The sequence below is a fragment of the Haemaphysalis longicornis genome, unplaced genomic scaffold (genome assembly GCF_048455015.1).
Source record: "Haemaphysalis longicornis isolate Haplotype H1 unplaced genomic scaffold, Haemaphysalis longicornis Haplotype H1 scaffold_7, whole genome shotgun sequence".
Taxonomy (NCBI): Eukaryota; Metazoa; Arthropoda; class Arachnida; order Ixodida; family Ixodidae; genus Haemaphysalis; species Haemaphysalis longicornis.
Window position 1 is genome coordinate 60,577,529 of NW_027526422.1, and position 25,399 is coordinate 60,602,927.

The 25,399-nt window shown below is 48.7% G+C and overlaps 1 protein-coding gene across 5 annotated transcripts in view; it reads left to right on the top strand.

Moving 5' to 3' along the window:
* Myo61f (unconventional myosin 61F) overlaps positions 1–25,399 on the top strand; it is a 150,982-nt gene that overhangs the window by 99,038 nt on the left and 26,545 nt on the right. For 4 of the 5 annotated variants that reach the window (XM_077677513.1, XM_077677516.1, XM_077677511.1 and 1 more), the window contains exons 2-3: positions 21,590–21,718; positions 22,360–22,475. In XM_077677513.1, coding sequence (XP_077533639.1) covers positions 21,590–21,718; positions 22,360–22,475 — 245 coding nt within the window. Of the gene's footprint in view, positions 1–15,729; positions 15,812–21,589; positions 21,719–22,359; positions 22,476–25,399 lie in introns of those variants that run through there. The other variant, XM_077677514.1, reaches the window with a different exon arrangement.

Here is a 25,399-nt window from a genome sequence, read left to right on the forward strand (position 1 = left end):
GCACCTGGCCCACTCCAGCGCCTGTCAATTTCAAGAGTTAAATGGGACACTGGGCCAATGATTTGTTTGTTGTTGCTTCTTCCTCCAAAAGGCGCAGGGCACCCTCTTGAAGTAGCGCGAAGCCTCCCCGACGGATAATAGACGCCCCGGGTCCTTGCGGTGTTTGTGTCCATTTATTCCCTCCGCGGCCTCTCTGCTCCCGCGACATCGGCACACACACACAAGCAGTGCTCGGCGGTGGCCGCCGCCTCTGCATTCAAGCAACGGGGGCCGACGGACAACCCCTTCCTGCCTTGCCCGTGCTGAGATCGTCGGCCGAGATGGCGGACGCCGATTAGAGTCGGGTGGCGACGGGCTGCGGAGATTGGAACGCGCGCGCATTCTGGGCCGCCGACCCAGGAGTCGACGATATCGTTCTCGTGCGGCCACCACCACCAACCGCCCCTTGTCCGCTTCGTGGGCCTGCAATATGCGGGCGAAGAGGCGCGTGGCGCGGACTTCTCATTGTGCCAACACCTCCAAGACAACAGAAAGCCTCTTCACGGTGTTGTATCGCCACCAACGTATCTAAACTACCCACCAACGTATCTAAACTACCGTTATTATTGGCAAACAAGATCGTGCTTGCTACTATGCGACCGAGTCTGTCGATCACCCCAGGGGAAAAGCGAGCTGTGAGGCGATTTACGGGTCTGCTTACGGAGGAGGTGTTGTCTGCTCCGAGGGCCCCTGTAGAGAAAAGGGCTACGCTTCAACGACCTCACGATTGGTCGTATACCGCCGCTACCATCTATTAGTCTGATCACTGCGGTTTACATGTGCACCCATACGATTACACGCTTCGGTGGGTGCTTTGTTTGGTGCAGCAGATTTCTCTTCTTTCAGGGTGTGTTGCGCACGCGGCACGGTTGCTCTGTGCACGATGGCAAGACTGGTGCGCGCGACTGCCTTCGCGATATATATATATATATATATATATATATATATATATATATATATATATATATATATATATATATATATATATATATATATATATATATATATATATATATAGAAAGATAGGGCAGCAGTCTACAACGCCAAAGGAGGCATAGGGGTGTGGTTAGGCTCTTTTCTTTTTCACTACGGTTACTGAGGTAAACATTTTTTTTTCAATATACTGAAGAAAGAAAAACACGCGCCCAGAGTGGGGACCGAACCCACGCCTTTCGATTACATGTCGAATGCCTTACCAATTCGGCTATCTGGGCGACTGTGTTCTCCTTCACTTTCTTATATATCTATAACTTTCTTATATATCTATGTAATCGAAAGGCGTGGGTTCGGTCCCCACTCTGGGCGCGTGTTTTTCTTTCTTTCTTTCTTCAGTATATTGAAAAAAAATGTTTACCTCATTCCGTAGTGAAAAAGAAGAGCCTAACCACACCCCTATGCCTCCTTTGGCGTTGTAGACTGCTGCCCTATCTTTCTGTATTTCCTCAACGAGCCCCTCATTTCCTTACTATATTATTCTGCGAAAGCCTAGCGAGGGTCTCGGTTCTGGCAGCCTTGATGCCTAGGTAGCATAAGAGGGCTTCCCGCCAGTTACCCGCTCATGACAGGCTGTAGACGCTCGAGTCACGCCCCGGGGGTTGAAAAGAAGGTCCCCTTCTCCCCGTATAGTCAGAGTGGCGCTGGCTACCACCCTCAAGCGTCAGATACACTTCTAGTAAATATAAATAGCCTAGAAAGTGAAGGAGAACACAGTCGCCCAGATAGCCGAATTGGTAAGGCATTCGACATGTAATCGAAAGGCGTGGGTTCGGTCCCCACTCTGGGCGCGTGTTTTTCTTTCTTTCTTTCTTTCTTTCTTCAGTATATTAAAAAAAAATGTTTACCTCATTAACCGTAGTGAAAAAGAAAAGAGCCTAACCACACCCCTATGCCTCCTTTGGCGTTGTAGACTGCTGCCCTATCTTTCTGTATTTCCTCAACGAGCCCCTCATTTCCTTACTATATATATATATATATATATATATATATATATATATATATATATATATAGGTGCGTATATATGTATTTCAATAAAGGGGTAAGTAGAGACAGAGGCACACGAGCAAAACATTAAAAAATAAGTTTACTGACGTTTCAGGAAGAGGACTTCCCTTTTCAGGGTTATAGATATAAAATGTAGCAAGGGAGAGGGCAGGACAACAATTGTACGAAGTCTCCCTTCCCTTGCCCTGCCCTCTCCCTTGCTACATTATATGTATATATAACACTGAAATCAGCTTACCCTGTACTGTACTCTAAAGAAATAAAGTCATCTTCCTGAAGCGTCAGTAAACGTTTTTAATGTTTTTCTCGTGTGCATGTGAGCGAATCATAACCGCTGTAAACGAAGTATTTATTGCTTGCTTATAACGAAGTTTCTGGTCCTGTTTTACAACGAGGGTAGTGTATGTATGTATGTGTGTATTGGAGGTTAGGCATGAGGGGCTCGTTGGGGGAATACAGAAAAGCCAGCAATTGCTAGAACTCTCAGGAGGGGAGCCAAGGGGAGCATCGGGTACTGGTTTAACTGTTGTTATTATGATTTGCGAGGTTAACCAATTTATTTTACGTTAGGAAAGAAAAAAGAAGAAAAAGACGTGTCCACAGTGGGGACCGATTCCACATTTTCAATTACACGTCGGATGCCTTACTAACAATTCGGCTATCTGGGCGGCTGTGTACTTCGCAACTTTCTCGATCGGGTGTTCATGTTCAGTACAGTTGTTTCTGCCGGTTGAGGGTGGTAGCCAGTGCCACTCCGAATACGTTTACGTACACACGTGGTTATACGTAGTGTGGTGGTTCGGGGAAAACGAGCTCGCGACGCGCACGTTCTCACGACTTTCTCTGCATCAGACGGTGGCGGTTACATGCACCGATGCCGCCGGTTCTTTGCCGTGATTAATGCATACACGCCGCTGCCGAGGCCTCAAATGAGCCGGGAATTACGACAGCAAGGGCGGCAACGGTGACGGGTATTTGCTCCGACGTCGGTTCGTTGCCGCGATTACGGCGTATACACGCCAGGCACGCAGGTGCATACCGACGATAGCCTGGCTTCCCTCGGGGGTTATGCAGCCTGTAGAGCTGAATGTACGGCATAATTGCTCAGGCTGACAGGAACGCGTACGCGACGAATGCAGCGCGAGCTAACGAATGACTTTTATTAGCTGAGTGCGTGCATATAAAGCGCGCAAGGAAGGACGAAAATATTGATAGCACAACGGAAAAAAAAAACAAAAAAAACCCTGGTATTCAGGCGCACGCACGTGCAATGATTATTGGGTCACGGTTAGAGTAGGCCTATAGATAAAATCTATCTTTTCTTATTCTGATACAACAGGGGGCGGGGGAGAGTCGTCAGATTTCGCAGATGTTTTATAGTCAGTCGGCATTGGTTTAAATTGTTCACGCATGGCGTTTCCCCTGGAGAAATCAGGAATGTGACTGCATGTGTGCGTGCTGGGCAGTAAACAAGAACCAATTCGGTGAAACACTGAGACCTCCCATACCGGCACACAATAAAGTTGTTCTGTCTCTCTCTCTCTCTCTCTTGTATGTACTATCGTGATACATTGAAATACGAAGAACGGAGCGCGTGGATTTCAGTACATGCCGCGCATCCTTGCGACGGGCCGCGCATACGCAGTACGAACAAGTTACGAGAGTTCATGTCCAACCTGTGTATATAGAAAGACCATCGTTCGGCGTGTGAGCGTTTTGGTTTGTCGCCCGCTCACGCGAACGTTAGCTAACTCCGTCGCTGCGCTGAGTGAGAACAGCGCACGCATCATCATCATCCTGTCTACGCCCACTGCCTCTCTCATAGATCTCCACTTATCCCGGTCCTGTGCTAACTACGACCAATTTATCCCTGCAAGCTTCTCGATCTCATCTGTCCACCTTAGTGTTTACGAGATTTCGGCGCACGTTAAAGATCCCTAGGGGGTCAAAATTAATCCGGAGCCCTCCAATACGGCGCCCCTCATCGCCTGCGTTGCGTCGGCGCGTTAAACCCTACAATCAATCAATCATCTGCCCACCTTAATTTCTAACCTAGCATCTACCCTAGCACGCAGCTGTATACCTTCATTTTTTTAGATGCGGAGCATCTCATGCTCGGGGCTGTGTCCCTCCCTCCCTTGTCGTCCGCCGTCCGCACTCTACTGCGCATGCGCGTGTCTTCAGCCCCGTCAGCGTTTGGGCTGACGTCAGCGCAGTCCACTATAAAAAGAAATAGTTAGGCGGCGCCCGGTTTCGATCCCACGACTCTCTGACCGCAGCGGAGGTACGTGGCGCTCTTCCCACTGCGCTACGAACGCGCCTTATGTCCTTCACTCATTCAAACTACGTCAAGAAGCTACTGATACAACGAAGGCACACGAAGCTGAACGTCAACGGAAACGACGAACTGAAAACTAATGGGAACTTCAGTCGACCCCATGGCTGCTTCGCATATATCTTCTCAGGGTTCCCCTCCGAGAAGATGGTGTAATTTTTTTATTTCGTGCCGAGCGCACGACAAACGATGGAAGGACGATGGTCTCTGCATACCCAGGTCCGCCGCACGGAGAGACTGTATAAAACACGAGACCATTGCCATTTTCGAACATCCGTGGTTCACGTTTAATTGGCTGCAATTACGGAGGTTCTTTTCAAACTGCAGCCTTAACTCACGAACACTCGTAACTTATTTTCGTACATACGCGGCCCGTCGCCAGGATGCCTCGCGTTCCGTTGTTCGTATTTCGATGTATCGCGATAGTACAATTATGCAGGTTTGTCATCAAGGTGGTAGCGAAACACTGGGCATATAAAACGTCGCGCAGGCCCTTCGAACTGCGAACAGACGCGCTGAGATATGACGGACTTTGCCAAGTGGCCGACTAGAGCAAACAAACGGGATGAGGCAGTGTGCTGGCGTCCGTCTAATCTATTGTTCTTCTCTGAACCGTGCCCTTATCGCCAGAAACAACGTTGACTTGTGTGGAAGCCGTGACTGGGTGGGTACGGCTTGTGAGGGCGCCGTACTCTATCTGCAGTCGCTTCAAGGTGTGTGTCTTTCTGCGCGTATGCGCCTTTGACAACCCTGCGATAAGCCGTGTCGACCGTCATATCTGTCCGAAGAGAGCGCCAACACTTATCGCGGTGCGCCTCACGTGTTGTGCTATGGAAAGAGGGGGAGAGAGAGAATGCAGTTTTATGTAACTGCAGTCCACTTCGTGAGTTTTCAACAGCCCTGTGTTCGAATCCGCGTTTAACTACCGTTAGTTTTTTTTAAATACGGGTGCGCTTAGGGCCACCCGCCGTGGTGGCTCAGTGGCTAAGGCGTTGTGCTGCTGAGCCCAAGGACGCAAGTTTGATTCCTGACCGCGGCGGCTGCTTTTGTGGTGGAGGCGAAAACGCCCGTGTATTGAGATTTCGGCGCACTTTAAAGATCCCCTGCAGGTGGTCGAAATTAATCCGGAGCCCCCCACTACGGCGCTTCTCAGCCCAGGTGTATCGTCGGCGCGTTAAACCCCTCAATCAATCAGCGCTTAGCGACCACGCAAAGAAAGTCGTTACATGTCATCACGTCAGGGCGAATGGCGGTTCGGTTAAAGGGCCATAAAGACGAAACACACGTTTGCATAATGTTTTCGACTCGCCCATGGCGTTAGTGGCTCGTTTTGTTCAAGGTAACGGGTAACTCAGAAGCTGACGCTCGTTTCTCTAAGACAGTAGTATCAACGATATATGGACGATCATCGAAGGGACTCTGCAACAATTCCGTTGAACGCTTTCATTCTTTCATTCGCGTCTGGAAGCACTGTGAAAGCTGTAGTTATCGCAAGCATGTAGCACCAATGCGTGATTTTCTCGTCACAGCAGATCCACGTTCCGTTTCTGCTTTGCTTTTGTGGCGATTTTTTAAAAGTGGCTACCGAATTCGTTTATTGCCGCATCGGAAATGAAGTCGGCCAATAGACGCTACACCGCTCTAATGACGTCATTAAGGCGCTCGAAGAACGCCAAGACCGGGAAAGAGAGAGAAATTTTTGGAGCAAGATGGGCGCAGAGTAGCAATTTTGGCTGAGGTAAAAAGTTTAAAAAAGTGTTGCAGCATCTCTTTAAGGTGAGCGGCCGGCGAGCCAGAGGTTACATGCCGGGGCGAAAAGTTCGCGCTATCGTGCTTAGCTGCGCAAACGAGGGCAAAGTCGCTCGCACCGTTCTCTTTCAGCGGCCGGTATCTGTGCCGTTGGCGGTCAACACTGGCAGCAGGTGTTTAGCCGAAGCCGGGTGTTGTTTAGTTTCCACAATCCGGCTTTTAAGTCGCCCCACGGAGTTGGCGCGCACGCCTCAGGTCGTGACCCGTTCACCCGCCCGTGTCGAACGGCGAGCCATCGCCCGATAGACGCTGCCGCCGCCACGCCAACTTGGCCGAACGGTGGACCGCGCCTCCTCGGGGCTCTCTCGCGGCCTATTTTACAGTCCCGCTGGAGGAGGGATGAAACCAGCTAAAGAGGAGGAGGCAGAGAGGAAGTTTGTTCGACAGGGGGCAGATAAGCACACGTTCGATTCGACTGTGCGGCGGATGGGGTGACGCCATCGGCAGATAACGAGTGCGGAAGTCTTGGGGCGTTACGTAAAAGGGAAGTAAGACGCAATATAACGAGGCGGCTAGAGGAACGAGGTTGAAAGGACGTTTTCTTCGCGATTATTCAGTCGTCGGTCGTATACCTTCGTTCTGCGTCTGTGACAAGCTCGCGGCCGGAGGGCTGAAGAGGCGGCGGCGTGTTTCTGTGACCGCGTATGGTATACACACCGTGAAATACGAGGGAAAGAAAGAGGGAGAGAGGCCTTTCCACAACCACTCGGGTGTAACTCCGGTTTCCTTCCTCCATTCCTCATGTTTTCTTTTCTTCTATTCATTTGCATTTTTTTCCACAGCCCCGTTCATTGTGGGCGCTGCAGAGCGCTATATGTTGTTTTTTCTTCTCTTCTGATTTTCGGTCTTCCCCCGTACCCACAACGGGAAAACGCTTCGGTGCAATCGTGAGTGATTTACGAAAGACGGTTGTCGCATGGTTTGTCGACCACACGACAACCGCCCATGACAAATGTGACAGAATTGCTCCCTGTGTGTGAGTGCGTGTATATATCATTAGCAACTGTCTAAAACTGCGAACGAGTTGTGCTTCCGTAAAAAAAAAAAAAAAAAAAAAAAAGACGGTTGGCACTCAAATTTATTTGCCTTACTGTATAAACTTACTGATGCCATAATCTTCGTTTGATTGATTTGGGTATTCTGCAATGCCGCGCGCTGTCCCCGCTCATGTTTATCCGGCGGTAGGTCAGTCATCCACGTCTGTTATTCATACAGTCCTCTAGTCGACGTGTGCGATGCCAACGCGTCAACCCGAGCTATACGTGCGTCACATATCTCGCACCTGTCAAGTCGAAGTGCTCCTATCGCACGATGAAACGACACACGCACACGCATGCGTTGTGCCACAAATTGCGAGCATATACGTAATTTCACCATTTGTCGTAGCTCCCTGTGCTTTGAAACATATTTTAGCGCGAGACCGTTAGGTGCGCCCCACCTCGTAAAATCGCGTCTGTCGCGTGTGAAAACCATCAACCAGCAAAATAATCCCATGCGACTAAGAGGAGCTTTGATGGGTGACGTCGTTCGGTCAAATTGTGAAGCCTCTTAATCAAGGTAACGTCGGTGCGGTCGCCTTCATCACTTCAGGGGCTAATCACTACTCCATCACTCGACGCTGCACATCCCCAGAAGAAGCCGAATTTCTCACCACCGCTTTTGCCGCTGCTGACAACACATCCCCCGTCCGCACGACCAATATCTATACCGATTCCAAGTCAGCATGCTACCACCTGGCTCAGGGTCTCGCCCCTTCCCCTCCTCACTGTCCCTCTTCAACAACGTTAAAGGGCCTTTTCACGTGCACTGGATCGCGCTTCTCAGCTTGCCCGCGAAGCTCTCCTCGGGGCCTCTGTCGACGCCCTTGACGCAAATCCTTGCCCTCCCCCTCCGCTCCCCACCTTAGCAGACTTTCTAAGCACACGCCGCACGTTCCCTCCCCTCCACTCCGGGCTTACCCGTCGCGAGCAAGTGGTCATTCGGCAGGCGCAAGCACATACACTGCCCAAGCCCCCTCGGCTCCATCTATTCCAACGCAGGCCACCCCCCCCCCCCCCCCCCCCCCCTGTCCCACTCTGTCCCCACTCTCTTATTCCACCTACCGAAGACCACATTCTGTGGGAGTGCCCTTACAACCCTGCACAACCACACAATTACACCGGAGAGTGGCAGGCTGTTGCGGCGAGTCTCCAGGAGCAACGGGAACTGGCGGTCCACATCATCAGAACCCTCAGCGGCTGCCTGGACCGAGGCGGCTGATTCGCCCCACCATCCCATGAACAATAAAGTTTCTACCTACCTACCTACCTACCTACCTATCTATCAATCAAGGTCGCTGAAAGAATTCCGCGCGAGAGGAAAACTCGTTGCTAGGCAACACACAAGATGGTCGGTGTGTGGCGCTGCAGGCGGGAGCGTCCGAAAGCGCGTTGTAGCTGCTATACCTTGCCTCACTGCGACGTCGGTGACCGTTCTGGTCACAGCGATTGCTACATGTGCATGGAGAGCGTGCTAGCTGCACAGGATGCACAGAAGAGAGTATGAAGACGTGGTCAGGGCATATCTAGGCTGCTTTCGGCTTATTTTCTCGTGTGTCTGCAGTGTGTTGCCTCTATCGCCTTGGACGGCAGGGCCAAGCACTTCGACTGGTTTCGGTGATCAGCGTTGCGCTCGTCAAGCTGAACGACAGCGGAAATGATACCAAGCGTGATGCGTGTCCGTTAATCACGGTGTGGTGGCTAAACAATAAGCGAAGTTTCTTAAAGCGCTAAATTCCTGTGCAGGCAGTTGCATTGCGCGGCACTTAGGGCCGCGATTCCCCAGTTCAAGCATTTTTCATGAACTAGCGCTCTAGTTTGAGTGCTCTGGGCTTATTATGACAGGCCTTCCATTTCGTCCCGTGTTTCTGGCTAACTTGAGTACGTGCGCATTCGCAAATATTTACGTTTCGTAACGTTCAACGGCACCTGTTTTGAATCCCCGATGTTTGTTTCTAGGGTTAGCAAAATAATGGCGTTTTAAAAGCGTATACGAAACACACTGAATGCGACGATGTATTTTTATTTGCTTTTCTACAAAACTACTCTGCATGCCTCCCCCTAAGGGAAGGCTTGCCTTGTTGCGGTTGAGTAGGTTGAAGCCGTGACGCATTTCGAACTCTTCATAGGGGAGAGAGGGGCGGGGGGATATTACGCCACGGTTAACTTTGGTTTTGCAAGTGTCGTGTGATCTAACGTCAGAGCGAGCCACCGTTGTTCGATAATATCGCACTTTTGAAGCAGACAGAGGGCCAGACTAAGCATCTCAGTCGTTGCGTGTGCGTCAGACGCCACCCAGCAACAGCACGGTTTTGAATGGGCGCAAAAAACAACCGGCACCTGCGTTATATACAACGCGCGCACTTGCTTTTGCAAGCAATGCCGGAAGCTTCCCCTACCAGGTGATAAAAGAGGTCTCCCCTGGCCCGCTTGGCTTTCACCCAAACCACCGTCTCTCTCTCTCTCTCTCTCTCTCTCTCTCTCTCTCTCTCTCTCTCTCTCTCTCTCTCTCTCTCTCTCTCTCTCTCTCTCTCTCTCTCTCTCTCTCTCGTTTGTTCTCGCCGCACACATGCAACTGAGGCCCGGGTGGTAACCCGAGGTTTGGAGAGAAACCAGTCAGTTTTGGGTCCGACGAGAAACAGCAGCAGTGGTGGGTGGTGCGGCGTGCCATTGGAAATAGCGGTGCGCAGTGCGTGGGAGTCCTCCGCGGTAAAAGTAGTTCCAGGGGCTTTATTACGCAGCGACGCAGCCGCATCCGGCGCGTCTGACAACACGCCGCTGCGCGTTGCAAGGTTGTAGCTGCATCGGTGAATGAAATGCGGAAAGCCACGTACTCAGCTCAGGCTGCTATCGGCATCTTGGGAAGCGGACGGGGGAGGGGGGTGGGGGGTAAAGGAAAGCAAAACTGTGGTTGATTCCTCTGTCATAGGAATCGGTAAAACTCTAACGTTAAATGTGCAGCGAAATCTGTGGCTGAGCATGATTTGCGGGTCGGCGGCTGTCTTGTAGGTGTGCTTGGTGACCGACGTCCTGCTGGCGGGTCGCTTCGGCAAAGGTGTACTGCAGTCACTTCCGGGACGGATATGACGTCAGTGAAATCTTGGTGTATCCCGGCATAAATCACTTTCGTGATAAAATATAAAACCCGAAAACGAACAACCCTAAGTATAACGTACCAAGGAAGGAAAGTTGGGCTAGTTGGTTAGACTATACAGGGCACATTTTACTAGCGCAAAAGACTGACCACTAGAGTAAGAAAATCAGAGTAAGCCTAGCATTCGTCCTGTGATTTTCTTACTCTAGTGGTCCGTCGTTTGCGCTAGTAAAATGTATCCAATATAACGTACTCTTTAGTACTAAAGGTTGCTTCCCCGCAAGAAAGACCCTGTGTGCAGGGGAGCACCCTTTACAGGCCGCTTGCTTCGTTGAACTGGCGTCATTTCCGTGACGGATATGACGTCATTGAAATATTTGTGTATCCGAGAATAAAACACTTTCGTGCTAAAAACAAAACACGGCCTGCAATAGAGACAGGCGCGCATACACCTTTGCGGTAAAAAAAACCATTTCGACGTCGCCCTTGTTTTCACGTGTACGCATGAAATGAGAAAGTGCAAAGAAAGAGACTTTAGAAATCATTGGCGAATGCTTGCAACAGTCCAGAAAGGATTCGGTTGAGCTCTACTTACTTGTCGGACTCTCCCGTAAGGCCGAAGATCCGCGCGTACATTTTGCGCGTGCCCATATATACCTGCGTGTTGTGTGTCGACTGACGATTGGCTTGACCTTAACGCGGGCTACGTGCGTTGGAAGTTGATACGGAAGTGTCCGTGGTAGCGATAACAGCTCAATATTTTTTATTGGAATGCTTGAAGAGGTAATATGCTAAAGATAAGGCCAAGTAAACATAATACTGGGCGAGCAGAGCATATAAATTGGGGCTTTACATAATAACGAGTTCTTTGTGTATGTATATAAGCATATGTGTCTGTTTTTACGCATTGTATTGCAACCCTCTTCCATGCTTCTAGGCTAGGTGCGAGCACCGCCTTGACCTTTCTACTTCTCTTTCCTCCGTTCATAGCTACCGACCTTTGAGGACAATTATTTACCCGTCCGCATGACTAAGCCCCGAATCCACTGATAGTTTTGGAACATCAAGCTTTATACAAAGCGGATGTGAGGTGAGAAAAAGAATACTGAGGAATCTTTTTACGCCAAAGCCAACCTTCGTTGTTGAGGGTTTCACCCGTGTCCTTCACTAAATGGTGAGTGTGATGGTTGAGGGGATGTGGCCAACATGCTCACGTACGAACGTATGCACGAACAGATTTATGCTTAGAGCTAAGCATAGATTAGATTCTACGTCAAGAAATTTACCATCCCTTGTTAAAGAACGTTGAAAGAAGGGCGATAGCTAAAAGTGAGTCCAACCTTTGATGAAAGCGCGTCCAATCGGTCGTCAAATCTTCGTTCACGCGAAGAGCGAACCCGTGAGACGATTTTTCGCGCACTATGCAAACGCATCTACGAACGATCTAAATGTATGCCGATACGTGGTTTATGCGATAAAGGTATACAATTGTACTCCTTCTTCATGATTGATGCATGTATTGTATTATCTAGAACCGTTCGTTTTCTCGATTTTCAAATATCCGTTTTGACACAATGGAAGCCCCGTTTCACGCAGGCGCCGTGTGTCCATAGATGCATACCTGCCAGGTTTCCCGAATTTTCCGGGAGACTCCCGAATTTGCATGGTTTTGTACGGTTGTACGACCGAAACAAAAATCTCCCGAAAACGCACCCGTCTTCGGCTTAATTCTTTTCCCAGTATGGCCACAATGCGCAGGAGGTATACCTGACTACAGTGCCTAGAATATACTAGGCACTGTAACCTGACAATCCAACCCGACACCAGTTCGCATCATTATCAGTGAAGTGCTTAAAAAGCGAAGTCGGCCATGCGCAGACGGTGAACCTGTTCGTCCCATTGTTGGTTTATTGTTTATAAAAACGCAGCGCTGCCGCCGCTTTCATTTACGCACGAGCACGGCCGTTCTAAAGATTTAGCAAGTCTCCAGTGGTGTAGCTTGTTGTTAGTTTAGACGAAACAACAAAACAGTTCAGTTCCTGCTGTTTTGTATTGCGCTTGCAGTACTACTTCCAGGACTTCATGAAAAGGGCGGCGTTAGCAACGTCGAACATTTAAGTGGTGTAGATTGTTGGTAGTTTGGGCGAAGAAACAGTTCATTTCTGCTATCATGTAAGTAAATAAAAAAAAAATGTGTGTAAAGTTACCCATTCTGTTGTTGCTACTGCCCCCCCCCCCCCCCCCCCCCGGTAAGATCTCCCTAATGCCATCCCGGCAAACCTGGCAGGTATGTCTAAGATGTAATCAGAGCTTTTCGGTCGACCGACCGGTTTATGAGGATATGCATTAGCTTTTTCACAGGACGTCATCGGTTCCACTAAGAAAGCTTTCGCTTAAAAAAAAAAAAGAGAATTTCGATGCCTGTGATTAACCGATTGCAGCCAGCAACACTTTTTAAATGCTTAAACATTTTTATATGGATTCAACGAGTAAACCCGTCTGTTGGTCTCTAACGCTTGATGCGTCACACTTTCTCGGCATACGAAAATGATATTAATAAAGGGCCGCTTGGTCATCATGCTCTCATTTCAGAATTCCCTATACTCCCCTGCAAGAACGTCTTCTCAGCAATACAGTTGTGTCAGCAGTGAAGCCCACGCACTGGTTTTTGGTAGACATTGACAGACTATCACGGCTGAAAAGATTTCTTTCCAGCAGTCCACTTTTCTAGAGCAGTGGAGCCGACTTTAAGGAGGCTCGGTGTGTGGTTCAATCACTTATTCCACAATTACCACTAAAAATCTCTGCAATTGTTTTTCTGAACACAAGCCCTTCTAAACCCTGATACCCTAAACGTGGCGTAGACCTGTACAGTCATCGGCTGCGCTCTTAAGTGGACGATTGCCGCAATTGATGCTCCTCGTTGCGAATGTCATTTACATCTTCGCTACACCTGGATTTAAGCGCGCTGTTTGCCGTGCTTGCTACAACGTCAGTGCATGCGCACCTTGCTTTGCACTCATTTGATTTTTTTTTTGTTCCGGCTCACGCTTGCGTTTCGAGGCCCTCGGCATACATGCGAGGACATGTATGCTGAGGCCGCACTGTGCATCAGCAGTGCGGGCGCGGCGCGAAGAATCGTAGGCCACGCGCGCAAAGCCGCTCTCTCACGCACGCGCTGCTACCACACACCTGTCGACGTCGTGCGGGAGCCTAAAAATATACACCGCGTGCGCCGACACTCCACCACCCAGCGACCGACCTCACCCGCACAACACGCCCACAGTGGCCGCGGATGACATCGCATTAGAAGTATCATTTCATCCTCACGAAAAACTCCGCTGTGCGGCCGATCAGTCGGAAGGGGTGTTACACATTCACCCGGCAAACGACCACAGCTCGAAAACCGGCGTACAACGCATGATAAGTGTTGCCGAAGCTACGTTTGACGAATTTCGTGCAGCGCTTGTAGAACTACCACGGACGTCAACCAATAGTGGGAGCGCATGCAGCGACGTCAGCGGACGAGGGCAGCAGGTGTACCCCCAACGGTGTTCCTCCGCGGGGTCGGCACTCACGTCGTCTGCTGCGAGAATTCAAGCAGACGATACGACGAATGTCAGGACTACTTTCTTCCGCGCGTTTTTTTCAGCGTTTCATGTTGCAACGCTGCACCGAATTACAGGAACGTGATATCCATTTTTTTGAAGCACAAGGGCACTAGACCCGAAGATCGTTTTGTGCAAAGGGAGATTTCCGGTCTTCGGTTCCCTCCTTTTTTCCATTCTCGCCGCGTCCACCCTTGCATCAACCACAATCACTTTACTTTTTTTGTTTTGTATTTTTTCACCGTTCAGGGTGTGCCAAAAAGTAGGCCGTTAGGCTGGCGCCGTGACGTGCTTCGCTTACTGGCGCGTGTATTCACTCCGAGATCTCTTATCATGAAGAAGACACGAGTTGCGGTTGGGCTGTTAGGCGCTTCATTCCATTGCTTAGAATTCATGCCTTCCCTGGTAAACGAGGCAGAAGTCACGCCTGTAACATTTTTTTTAAAACGAGGCTTGTATTGACTGACTTGTGTCGTGGAAGCTCGTGATGGGGTCCCAAAAAACCAAGCCCCCCCCCCCCCCCCCCCTCCCCCGCCATTAAAAAATTGGGCCCATCTCCCCGCGAGGGGGACTCGAGTAAATGCGTCGCATAGGGGGTGGGTGTATTGCGTTAACGTTTAGTGTTTGGGGAGTTGGTGGTAGTGGATGCGTTGTATCAGCAGCTTCTTGACGTAGTTTGAATGAGTCAAGGATATAAGGCGCGTTCGTAGCCTTTGGTTCTGTGTCGGTTTTGTGGCGCAGTGGGTTGAGCACCATGTACCTTGCGTTCCACCCGCAGGGTCGTGGGATCGAAACGAGGCGCCGGTAACTGTTATTTTTTTATATAGTGTAGGGGGAGGGGTGCGGACCTGTTGTTGAGAGCGAGGAGGGTAGCGTGATGCGGGAGAGGAGGAGTGGGGGAGAGGGCGCACCTGCGCGCTGAGCTGTTGCGGACGGACGGTGAACGCTACATGTGAGTTAAAGAAATTAAAAAAAAAAAGAAATGCTTCCTGTGGTCGGAATCGAAGATATGAAGCCGACGTCTGTCCGATAGCGGCACTCAGACACTGTATTCACATGCAAAGCGTTGGAGGCGATCGTTGCGCTGCGTCGTTGCCATGGACGCCGCCGTTTACAAATAGTGCGAGCGATGTTGTGTGTGTGTGTGTGTGTGTGTGTGTGTGTGTGTGTGTGTGTGTGTGTGTGTGTGTGTGTGTGTGTGTGTGTGTGTGTGCGCGCGCGTGTGTGTGTGTGTGCGTGTGTGTGTGTGTGTGTGTGTGTGTGTGTGTGCACGCACGCACGCACGCACGCACGCACGCACGCACGCGGTTTTCTTTTAAGATCGGGTCAAGCTCAGCCAGTGGAGTAGGTCAGGGGTTCGGTTGGGTTGATTGGGGTTTGGGTTTGGTGTAGGGTTGGTTTGGGGTTTTGAGGTTTGGTTTGGTTTATACTCACTGGTGGCAAGCTTCGTGCGCACCCGTGTTTTCTGCTTTTTAAATTGTTGCTCACATATGGGCATTTTGCACAAGAAAAAAAAAAAGCCAGTAGCGATAATGACCAAGTGGGCGTGTTTCTCGTCCCGTACATTACTTTTCTTCCAGTCGGTCTGTTGGAGAGGAGACAAAAAAAAAAGAAAAACTGCTGCACCGTTATCGGTCAGGCACGTACGTTGCGCACAAAGGGCAGAAAAAAAAATACTGTAGCAGTATCTTTTTATACGTTTGTTTTTCTCACGTGAAGAATCACTCCTTCAGAAGAGTGATAAGATACTTGAAAGGGTAGCAGGCGGCAGATATTCTTCTGCCACGCAGATACCCTCCAGCAACCCACCGGTGACGAATACGCGAAAACTGTACTCGAGTGTCCGCTACGGTCCCTCGTACGTTGCGAGTTGCTCCGGGCATATAGGTAAGAGACGCAGCCATTACACACGGGAACGGGTGTTGGATACCTTGTTACTTGTAGTTTACTGTTTTGTTAATAATCACCAATAACATATCTGTGTTCATTGAAGGACGAAAACCTTTCCCACGAACATCCAACCACTCAGTTTTCCGAGTCCATTCTTTTTTTGCCCTCCCCTTGCACCTTTAGGATATCCTTATTTCACCGCTTCTACGAGCGCTTTGCATTCTGTATATCGATTACCGCCCTTTGGAAGCCGTTCTGTCAAACGGACGGTCCACCTGCTGCCCGTAATCTACATTATATGAACTGCTCAACCCCCACTTTTGCTTAGTATGAACTACTGGATGTCTTCCACCAGCGTTTGTTCCTTAATCCGCGATGATGTTTCTTATGTCTAAGTGTTTTCATCTTTCTTTCGTTCGTTGGGTGAACCTAAGTTGTCTTTCGGGATGCTTAGTACGACCTCAAGTTTCTGCCCCACATGTCATCACCAGAAGTAACGTGGTTAATTGTATACCAGTCTCTTCAGTGACAGGTATCTTACTGCTCAAAATTTCAGAATACCCACCGAATGCCGCCCAGCCCACCAGAATTCTGCGCCTAATTTCGTTCTCACGACTTGGATCAGCACTAGCAACTTATGAAGGAAAATTTGACGTCCACCTCAATTCAGCCATACGGCTACAAAGGAAAGCTATACAGCTTTCTCAGAAACTTCGCAGTTGAAGAAAAATTCGTCCTGGTCCAGGATTCGTCCTGGTCCCCTAAATCTAGTCTACTAGCAACTTATCCAGTGTCGTTACAATCATCCGTGTTTTTTTGCATATTTCTAACAGCGCTTTTGATTTCAGCGTATTTGTTTTTAACTCTGCGGCAAATCTATCATAGTAGGGTTCTTGAAACATGTTCTTCAAGGCCTACCGCGACTGACTCGGAAGGCGACGGAAGGCGACGAGCATTCCCAACGAAAGTTCCGTTAGCAGCGGTTTTATACTAAGTGTCATTAATTTCGTTTCGATGGTATCTCCTTGTCTGACACCATCCCTGGGAGCCTCTTAGTCTTCTTATGAAGGTCAATCGTACCTGTGCATCCTCCGGCCTACGCAAGGCTGCTGCATGTTCTTGATCTCAATACCTCCACCGCCGCAGTGGTGCTAGAATCATTGCCTGCGTTGTCGCATTTTTCTGTTCTTTTGTCACGTTAAATGACCTCTATCGTAGGAACTTGCGGCACTTTTTGGAGCATTCTCAGAGCGCGCTAACGCTTTGCGGTGTAGCGCGATCGATCTCTGGTTTCGAAGCTGCTCGGCTGTTCCACTTAACGCGCCCGCAAAGCGGTTACGGCTAGCCACGCCGTCTTGGGTCGGCTCGTTAATGCTTACTCGGCGGGGGCACTGGGCGTCTTCCGCGCGGCGAATAACACTTCTGTGTCAAGGCCGGGACCTCATTGGCTCTTCGGAACGATGCCAAATCGGCGTCGTCCGCGCACAAAGCGAGTTGTCAAGATTCACTCGCGCGCACCCGTCCTTCTTTCCCCTCTCTCCATTTTTATATTGAGGACGGGCGTAAGCGGATGTGTAGTCTGCGACTTACGAAGATCAACGAAAGGCTTTTGACAGTTCTCCTGGAAGTTCAACGCTAATATTAGAGCGCACAAGCGCGTGTTTTACACCTCGCTTTTGTTGTTTTACGCGCGCGTTCCTGAATTGTGTTAACAGATTTGAGGAACAGGTTTATGAACCTCAACAACTTCTAACAACTTTATTCAGTAGTTAAGTTGAATGATACCAGATTAAAAGATCTGGAAAGTTCCTTCGGCTTTACCCGGGCACCTCAGTGTCGTAGTGATGAGAAGTTAGGGGCGCAGCACTTACGAGGCGCGTTGCTTTGTTCGGCGTTCCGCTTTTCCTAAGTACAGCAAACGTCCGCTATGATGAAATCGTTGTATTCGAAATGTCGACCTATTCGGAGTGTTTAATGGTCCCCAATGCAGTGCGTTGAAAGCAATCATCTCTGCTCCAAATGAAGCGTCTAAATGAAGCCGGTTTGCTCTCCCGACTACTTTGTTAATAACGAGGGTGTATACTCTAAAGTTGGTAGAGCTCTATCTCCGCATTTGGACAATCGTTTTGTCCATCTCCGAATAAACATGGCGGCTTATCCTCCTTGGTCTCTTTTTGTAACATATGATATCAAACGAAGTTCGCCTCCGGTCGCCTGATAAAAGCGATCGAACTCTCCAAAACCGGGGTTATTTTTATTCTGATCGGGTTCAGAACTTAGGTTGTCAACATATATTCGAGTGTAACTCGTCTTTCGTCGTAATTGTCTTAAACGCCGCTTTATTTTACAAGAGCAGCACATTGAAACAAGTTCACAAAACAGTTTAATATGCATAGTCGCCTACAAGAGTTCGCCTTTGGATTGATACGAAAGGGGAAAGCCGTTCTTCAACGTTTATTGCCGCTTTGGAGAGAGCGACGCAAAGCCGTGCACGGTAGTCCAAGCGCAGCGTTCCGAACTCATGCGCGTGCTCCTCGCAGTCCTCGTGCGTGCAAACGTGCGACTTCCTTCTCGGCGCCTCTATCATCATCACCATGTTGGCGGTAAATTACAAATCCGCAACATGGATCTTACAGTTCGCCATCGTCTTTTGCGTCTGATGCGTTTGCAAGGTTTTTAAATAAACTCTGTAATTGCTTGTGTGAATTAATGAGTGAGAGTAACGCATTAATCGGATGAAAAAAAAAGATACCTCTCGATTCCGTCCCTGTGAAAGTGGCCGGATGACCAGCGATCAGCACAAAACATAGAGGTTACGCAGAATTTAGGTGAAAGGTAAGATGAAAATATTTCTCTTGACGACGGCCATCCCTCAAAACACACACACACACACTCGCACACTTTTATTTTGATTCTACTGATCCTCAAGACGGTCCTTATTGATGATGACCAATCCACACCAAATGCATATCCAGGAGATGAGGCGTGTAAGCTTCAGGTGCCAAATCGCATTTTGAACGGCGCGCGCGATTCTGGCGGTTACCGCATTCTAATAGCATATGCACCTGGCGTTCGTTTCCCTACGCCGCGCACCTGGTCGTCTTGTAAGGCGCACACTACATCACGCACTGCGTCATACATTCAGAGACCCTTAGCTCCGACGCGAGCGGCGACATGCACTTGCTTTGCCAATATGTGTTTGCTTCAGCGATAGGCTTGGTCTTTGTAAGCTGGCTTTTCCACATTGCGTTTTTTTTTTTTCGCGCACGCTCGCGGACGCTCAAAATCCCCGATCCGAGCCATAGAAGCTTCGCTTAAAAATTTATTGAAACTAGTATTTTCGCGCCGATGAAGAGAAAATATAAATTCGTTTAATTTGAAAGAACTAGGATTCAGTATCTCACTCAGTTCCATTAGAGCCACAGAAGATGTTTTTTTAACGAAAAAAAAGCAAGAAGTATTTAAAAACTTTCAAATTTTGCGCCACAGTGACGTGTTATGAGCACGAATGACGTCATACGGGCCAACAATAAAAACAATTTTCTGTGCAGTGCACGTTAGCATTCAAGTGATGCGGTCAAACGGAACTAGAGGCCCCATTACCGACGTCCAGTCATGTGTCGTCGCGACAGTCATGTGTCGTCGCGACAGGTCAGTTAGGCGGCCGCCAATCGCACAAACAAGGTTCCGTGACGTCATAGAAAAGTAGCGGGAAATTGGCTAGGGGGTCGCGACTGCTTCACACGTTTTCTTTAATATCTCCGTTATTTGTTCGAAGATTGCGATGATATTGGTATCATTGCTATCGGTACTAAGCAGTCTTTCTAATAAACCCAACTTGTATTTGTCTTCATGGCTCCTTCACAAAATTTCAAAGCCGAGATAACTGTGTACAAAGATAACTTTCTTTGTATGTGGATATATCTTCCAGTAAGCTTCAACCCTAACAGTTAAGTTTAATCTTTAAACACCTCAGAAATCTCAGAACGAATGCCCTTTGAACATCGGCATCAGCGTGACGTCATGTGCGCCTGGCCCCAAACTGCCGACGTCAGGGCTCCTGTGACGTAGCCAAAGCGCTGGCTGCTGTTGGCGCGCGCTGCTTCGCCTTGTGCCGGCAGTGGTGCGATGAGAACTGACGTCATGAGCGCCTTCCTGTCATGGCGGCCGCCTCAGTGTTCGTTTCGTCGAAACCGAAACTGACGCGTATAAACGAGGCTGTAAACAATTATTGACGCTGCGATAACCAATGTGTCATTCTATGATTAGTGGGCCGGTAGGCACCCATGGTAGCGAAAAAAAGAAAAAAAAAAATACGAGAATTTAGTGTCAGTACACCTGTAACTGCAACACTATGGTATCACGGTACGCAAATTAATTCGCATACATTTTCACGCATCAACCAGGACAATGCGTGTGTCGAAACTGCCTCGTTCAGCGTCTGTTGAGCACGGATACCTCCGCTTGTCTCGGACGTCCAACTTTATCGATGCACCCACTCGTTCGGCTTCAGTTTCGCCGATTTATCACCCTCACGGGAGCGTGCTGCCCACTTGCGCGTTGCGTGTTGCTTCGTGGTTACAAATCCGCTGGCGTGCCTCATTTGCAAGCGGGCTGTTCGTTATTGCGCGCTTGCCACTGCCCCGTGCACCGCGCTTGACGAATTGAAGCGTCGATAAGCCGTGACTGCAAGCATATGCGTTGTGATGTTTGGAGAACGTGTATGTATCGTGTAGGCGTGGCGCTAACAAGCAAGCGTGATCAGTTCGACTCCTGACAGAGGCTCGATGGCTTTAAAATTAAAATACGAGAACTCCCATTTGTGCGACCTACGTCAGCTGTGGCCTCAGCATCCTACGCCAAGAAATCGCTGCTACAAATAAAAAAACTGCATTGAAAAAATAAGCAGCTGCAGCGAAAAAAAAACAAAACGCAATAGCGGGTTAAAATTTGCGAACATGTTTACGTCAACAAAAAGGGCAATGCAATCCGCGGAAAAAAAGTCCACTTATTGAGGGCGGAAACGAAATGAACCTGTCAACGAAACAGAAGTTTTAGGTGTCCATATTGTTGGTTTGCAAAATAAAGCGGCCGGACTCTTGACATATATCCGTGTGTGATGTATTACGGCGGTGTTTTGTGAGCTGCTTTTTTTTCTTGTGGCCGTTTTTCTGGTTTAGTTTCCCCTGACGATGTTGACCTGTAAAAAAAATCCCGGGCCATCTCCACTAACGTCAAATTTGGGGAGGGGCGAAGCACGCTGTGTATAAGTATTCTTGGCGCCTTGGCGTTTTTGCCCGCAGACATGAAACCGTTGGAGGGTTGAGGTATACAGCTTTTCTGTAAAAAGTCTCGTGATTGAAGCACGAAGCGTTCTAGCTTGAGGCGTTGGAAAACGAGTGTCCCGGTGTTTTAGTACCGTGACTACATGAGACGACGACGACGACATAAGACGACGACAGCCCTAGACCCTATAGGGGCTTTGCCCCTAAAAAAAAAAAGGGGGGGGGGGATATCAACTTGCCCATGTCTGCGTTTGTAGGTTGACATCTCGGTTACAGTCTTGTTACGCAATAATTTACCACTTTATTAAACCCATGCTAAGTTGCAGGTGAGTATAAATAACGCGAAACAAGCTAAACTAAACACAAGTGAGCCGGAATTTATCCCATTTTAAACCACACCTAGTATATCCACGAAATAATGTTGGCGCCGACCCACCATGCGGCCTCACTCAATCAATCCCACTTTCTCTTTTCCATTTTTTCTGTCCAGGCCATGGAGAATGCGCTGCACTCGCGCGACCGAGTCGGCGTGCAAGACTTCGTGCTTCTCGAGGACTTCGAGAGCGAGCAGGCCTTCGTGGAGAACCTGCGGAAGCGATTCTCCGAGGACCTCATCTACGTGAGTTGCACACCTATTGTGTATACGTGTATGTAGGCCGGCTATACAACTGTATACGGCGCTCAGTCAGCGATCCGCTCGTTGTTTGTACAAATACTACCGGGGGCCCTGTCCAAAGGCTATTATGAAAGCGACGCACGAACTAATCGCAAATTGCGTTGGCCGAGCGCCCTAAGCGACTGCTTTCGCGTACTTAACGCGCCTTTATGGAGAGGAATCAAGGAAAGTCGTTCCGTAAACCGGTTGCTTCCGGGAACCTCGTTATCTCGTAATAATGACAGAATGAAGTCTCTGGATTGTCGCAAAACAAGTTTTTTTTTTCTAAATGCTGAGGGAGGGAGCACCAATATCCCATCAACAATACACCACGCATTTTAATAACAAAAAGAAAATGTCGAGGAATCGGGTTCTCTTGGGAAGCTAGCTGTGAACCTTCGCTTGGTTTAAAAGCTGCTCGAAGTCGCCAGTCTGATTAACTGTTAACTACTGCACGTTTTCTCGTAGTACTGTGCGGCCCAGCAGGGTACATGCATCAGTCGTTGCGCGTATATTCATGCAGTGCAATCCCTACGGCCGTTTAGCTTTAGCTGTGTACGGCGCTGACCGACGTTCACGCTGTCACCAATTCTCTGCACGCTCAGACATACATCGGGCCCGTGCTGGTGTCGGTGAACCCGTACCGCCGGATCGACATCTACAGTGACGACTACGTCAACCTCTACAGGAATGTCAACTTCTACGAGCTGCCGCCGCACGTGTGAGTATATCTTCTCTCTGATTCCGAAAAAAATGACGCTAGAATTTGAGCAACTGAACTTCTCACAGGAGAACACTTTCAGTTTGTGAACATGGTATCTGGTTTCGAACGCGTTAGCCGCTCGTTTAAGACTCCCCCCTCTCTCCCCTACATTTTATTAGAGCGAAAGCTCTATTACTCTGGGTACAAAACCAGAAAAGTGCTCGTAGCGTCCATCCGACCTTCAAGCTCAGCCAAGGTCAAGTCGGCACCTCACGCGTTTGCGGAGTGAAAGCGTCTATTCGCTCGCTCGTTCCAAGGGGAAGGATGGGGAGAGGGGGACAGGGAAAAAAAGGGGGCGTGGCTTGCACTAGTGGCACAAGGTTGGAGAAACTGCGGAGCTGGGGGTCGACCAAGCTTTTACCGGTTTTGCTAGGCCTTGCTAAGTTTTGTTAGATTGTGCGATGTTCTTGCTAGGCTAGGCCAAGTCAAGCCGGATTTTACAAGGCTGTTCTAGTGTGTCCCCCACACTGACAGCGAATCCCAGGGGGGGAAGAAGCTAGATCGACCCCTAGCTGCGCTGTTTCTGCAGCCTTGCACCGCTAGTGCTAGCGGCGGCATTTTTTTTTTTGCGTTTTAGAAGCCCAAGTATCACCTTCAAAATGGTATAGTAAGGGGTGCGCATACGTATATGCCCCTTGTGCTTACACTCGAACAGGCGCGAAAGCAGGCTTCGCTGTTATAATACCGTATCTGCGGTGGTGCACTCTTTACAGGCGGCACAATTTTTAATGCGTAACATCCTTTGCCGAGTACTGCCACAGCCAGGACCGTTGCATTCCCACAAAAATGCAGATATCGCGGAAGTTTCACCCATAATCGGTCTCTGTAATAGCGTAAATGGAGATAACTGGTCGCGCGAAATTTTGAAAAACTAAAAAATAAGAAAAATTGCACCATCTTCCCGTAGGGGAACCCTGAGTAGTATGCGATGCAGCCATGGGGTCGACGGAAGTTCCCATTAGTTTTCAGTTCGTCGTTTCCGTTGACGTTCAGCTTGGCGTGCCTTCGTTGTATCAGTAGCTTCTTGACGTAGTTTGAATGAGTGAAGGACATAAGGCGCGTTCGTAGCACATGCTCCCGTCTCGGTTTGTAGCGCAGTGGGAAGAGCGCCACGTACCTCCCGTTGCGGCCAGAGAGTCGTGGGATCGAAACCGGGCGCCGCCTAACTATTTCTTTTTATAGTGGACTGCGCTGACGTCAGCCTAAACGCTGACGGGGCTGAAGAGACGCGCATGCGCAGTAGAGTGCGGACGGTGGAGAACGACAACGGGGGAGGGACACCACAGCCCCGAGCATGAGATGCTTCGCATCTAAAATACAAAAAAATCGGGTAATGGGGAAACGCCCTGCATTTCCACAATAATGCAGATTTCGCGAAAGTTTCACCTGTAATCACTATAATAGCTTGAAAAAAGTTCCGTGATCGAACGAAATTTTGAAAAAGTAAACAACTACAAAATATATAAAATTATGAAAAATGACGCCCTGCATATCCACAATAATGCAGATTTCGCGAAAGTTCCAAATGTAATCGGTATACTAACGTAAATGGAGATAATTGGTCGGCTGAAATTTTGAAAACTAAAAAATAAGAAAAATATTAAAAATAATTACTGAAAATGGCAAAACATATAACTCAAGGCATTAATGCAGATTTCGCGAAGGTTTAATCTGTAATCGTTATAAAAGCCTAAATAAATATAAGTGGTCAAACGAAATTTTGAAAAACCAGAAAAAATATAAAATAATTATGAAAATGGCGAACCGTGTGGCGAACCCTGCGTATCCATAATGATGTAGATTTTGCGAAAGTTTGTAATGTAATCGTTATAATAACGAGAATGGAGATAATTGGTCGGTCGAAGTTTTGAGAAATAAAAAAATAAGAAAAATATTAAATTACGGAAAATGGCAAAACGTAGTTCCACAATAATGCAGACTTCGCGAAAGTTTCACCTGTAATCGTTATAACAGCGGCAACGAAGGTAATTTGTAGAATTAAATATTGAAAAACTAAAAAATAAGAAAAATATGAAATAATTACGGAAAATGTCAAACCGTACAACGCCCTGCACGTCCACATGAATGTAGACTTCGCGAATGTTTTACTTCTAATCGTTATAATAGCGTAAATGGAGATAATTGGTCGGACAGGATTTGGAAAAAGCAAAACATTTGGCGGTAAAAAAAACTCACACTCAAGACACGCGGTATAATGCTACTCGCCAGTAGATAATTCTCTGAATTTCTGCAGCATTTTTTTTCTTGGTATTTTTTCCTTTGCTAACGCTACCGGACCAAGCTGAAGATTAAACAGCTCCGTTGTTAAAAGTGTGAGGGCGCACACCACCCGAAAGTGTGCAAGGAGGGACAGGCTGAATCCAAGTTCACTGCGCGTTCGCGCCTACAGCGCCGACTGCGCCGAGCAGAGTGTTTTCTCTGGCGAGGGCGTCCATTGCGCGCTATCCGGGTGAAAACCGAGCAAGCGCCCGGCAAACTTTGTCTAATCGCGTTCCATCCGGCAAATATTTATATTTTTTTCTGCAGCCGTGTGTTCGCACCTGCATTTCCCTTCCTATTCCTGCTCTGCTGCTCATCCGCTGTCGCTGGCGGGAGGTTCCGGCAAGGACACGTGCCAATTTTCTGGCACACGCTAGTTTTTTGGAAACTCGATGGCGTGCAGCTGGCAATCTTTTCGTTATTTCAAAACTGTCGCGTAAAAATATCGCCCATGACTCACGAAGTCGGGTCAACACACACGATCCGACAAAGTGCGCACTCATGCTCCACGATCAGAACACACACACACACGCACGCGCGCACGAGGCTACTGTGAAAAAAAAATTAAAACGAACAAAAGTCAGTGGCGTTGTACGTATATG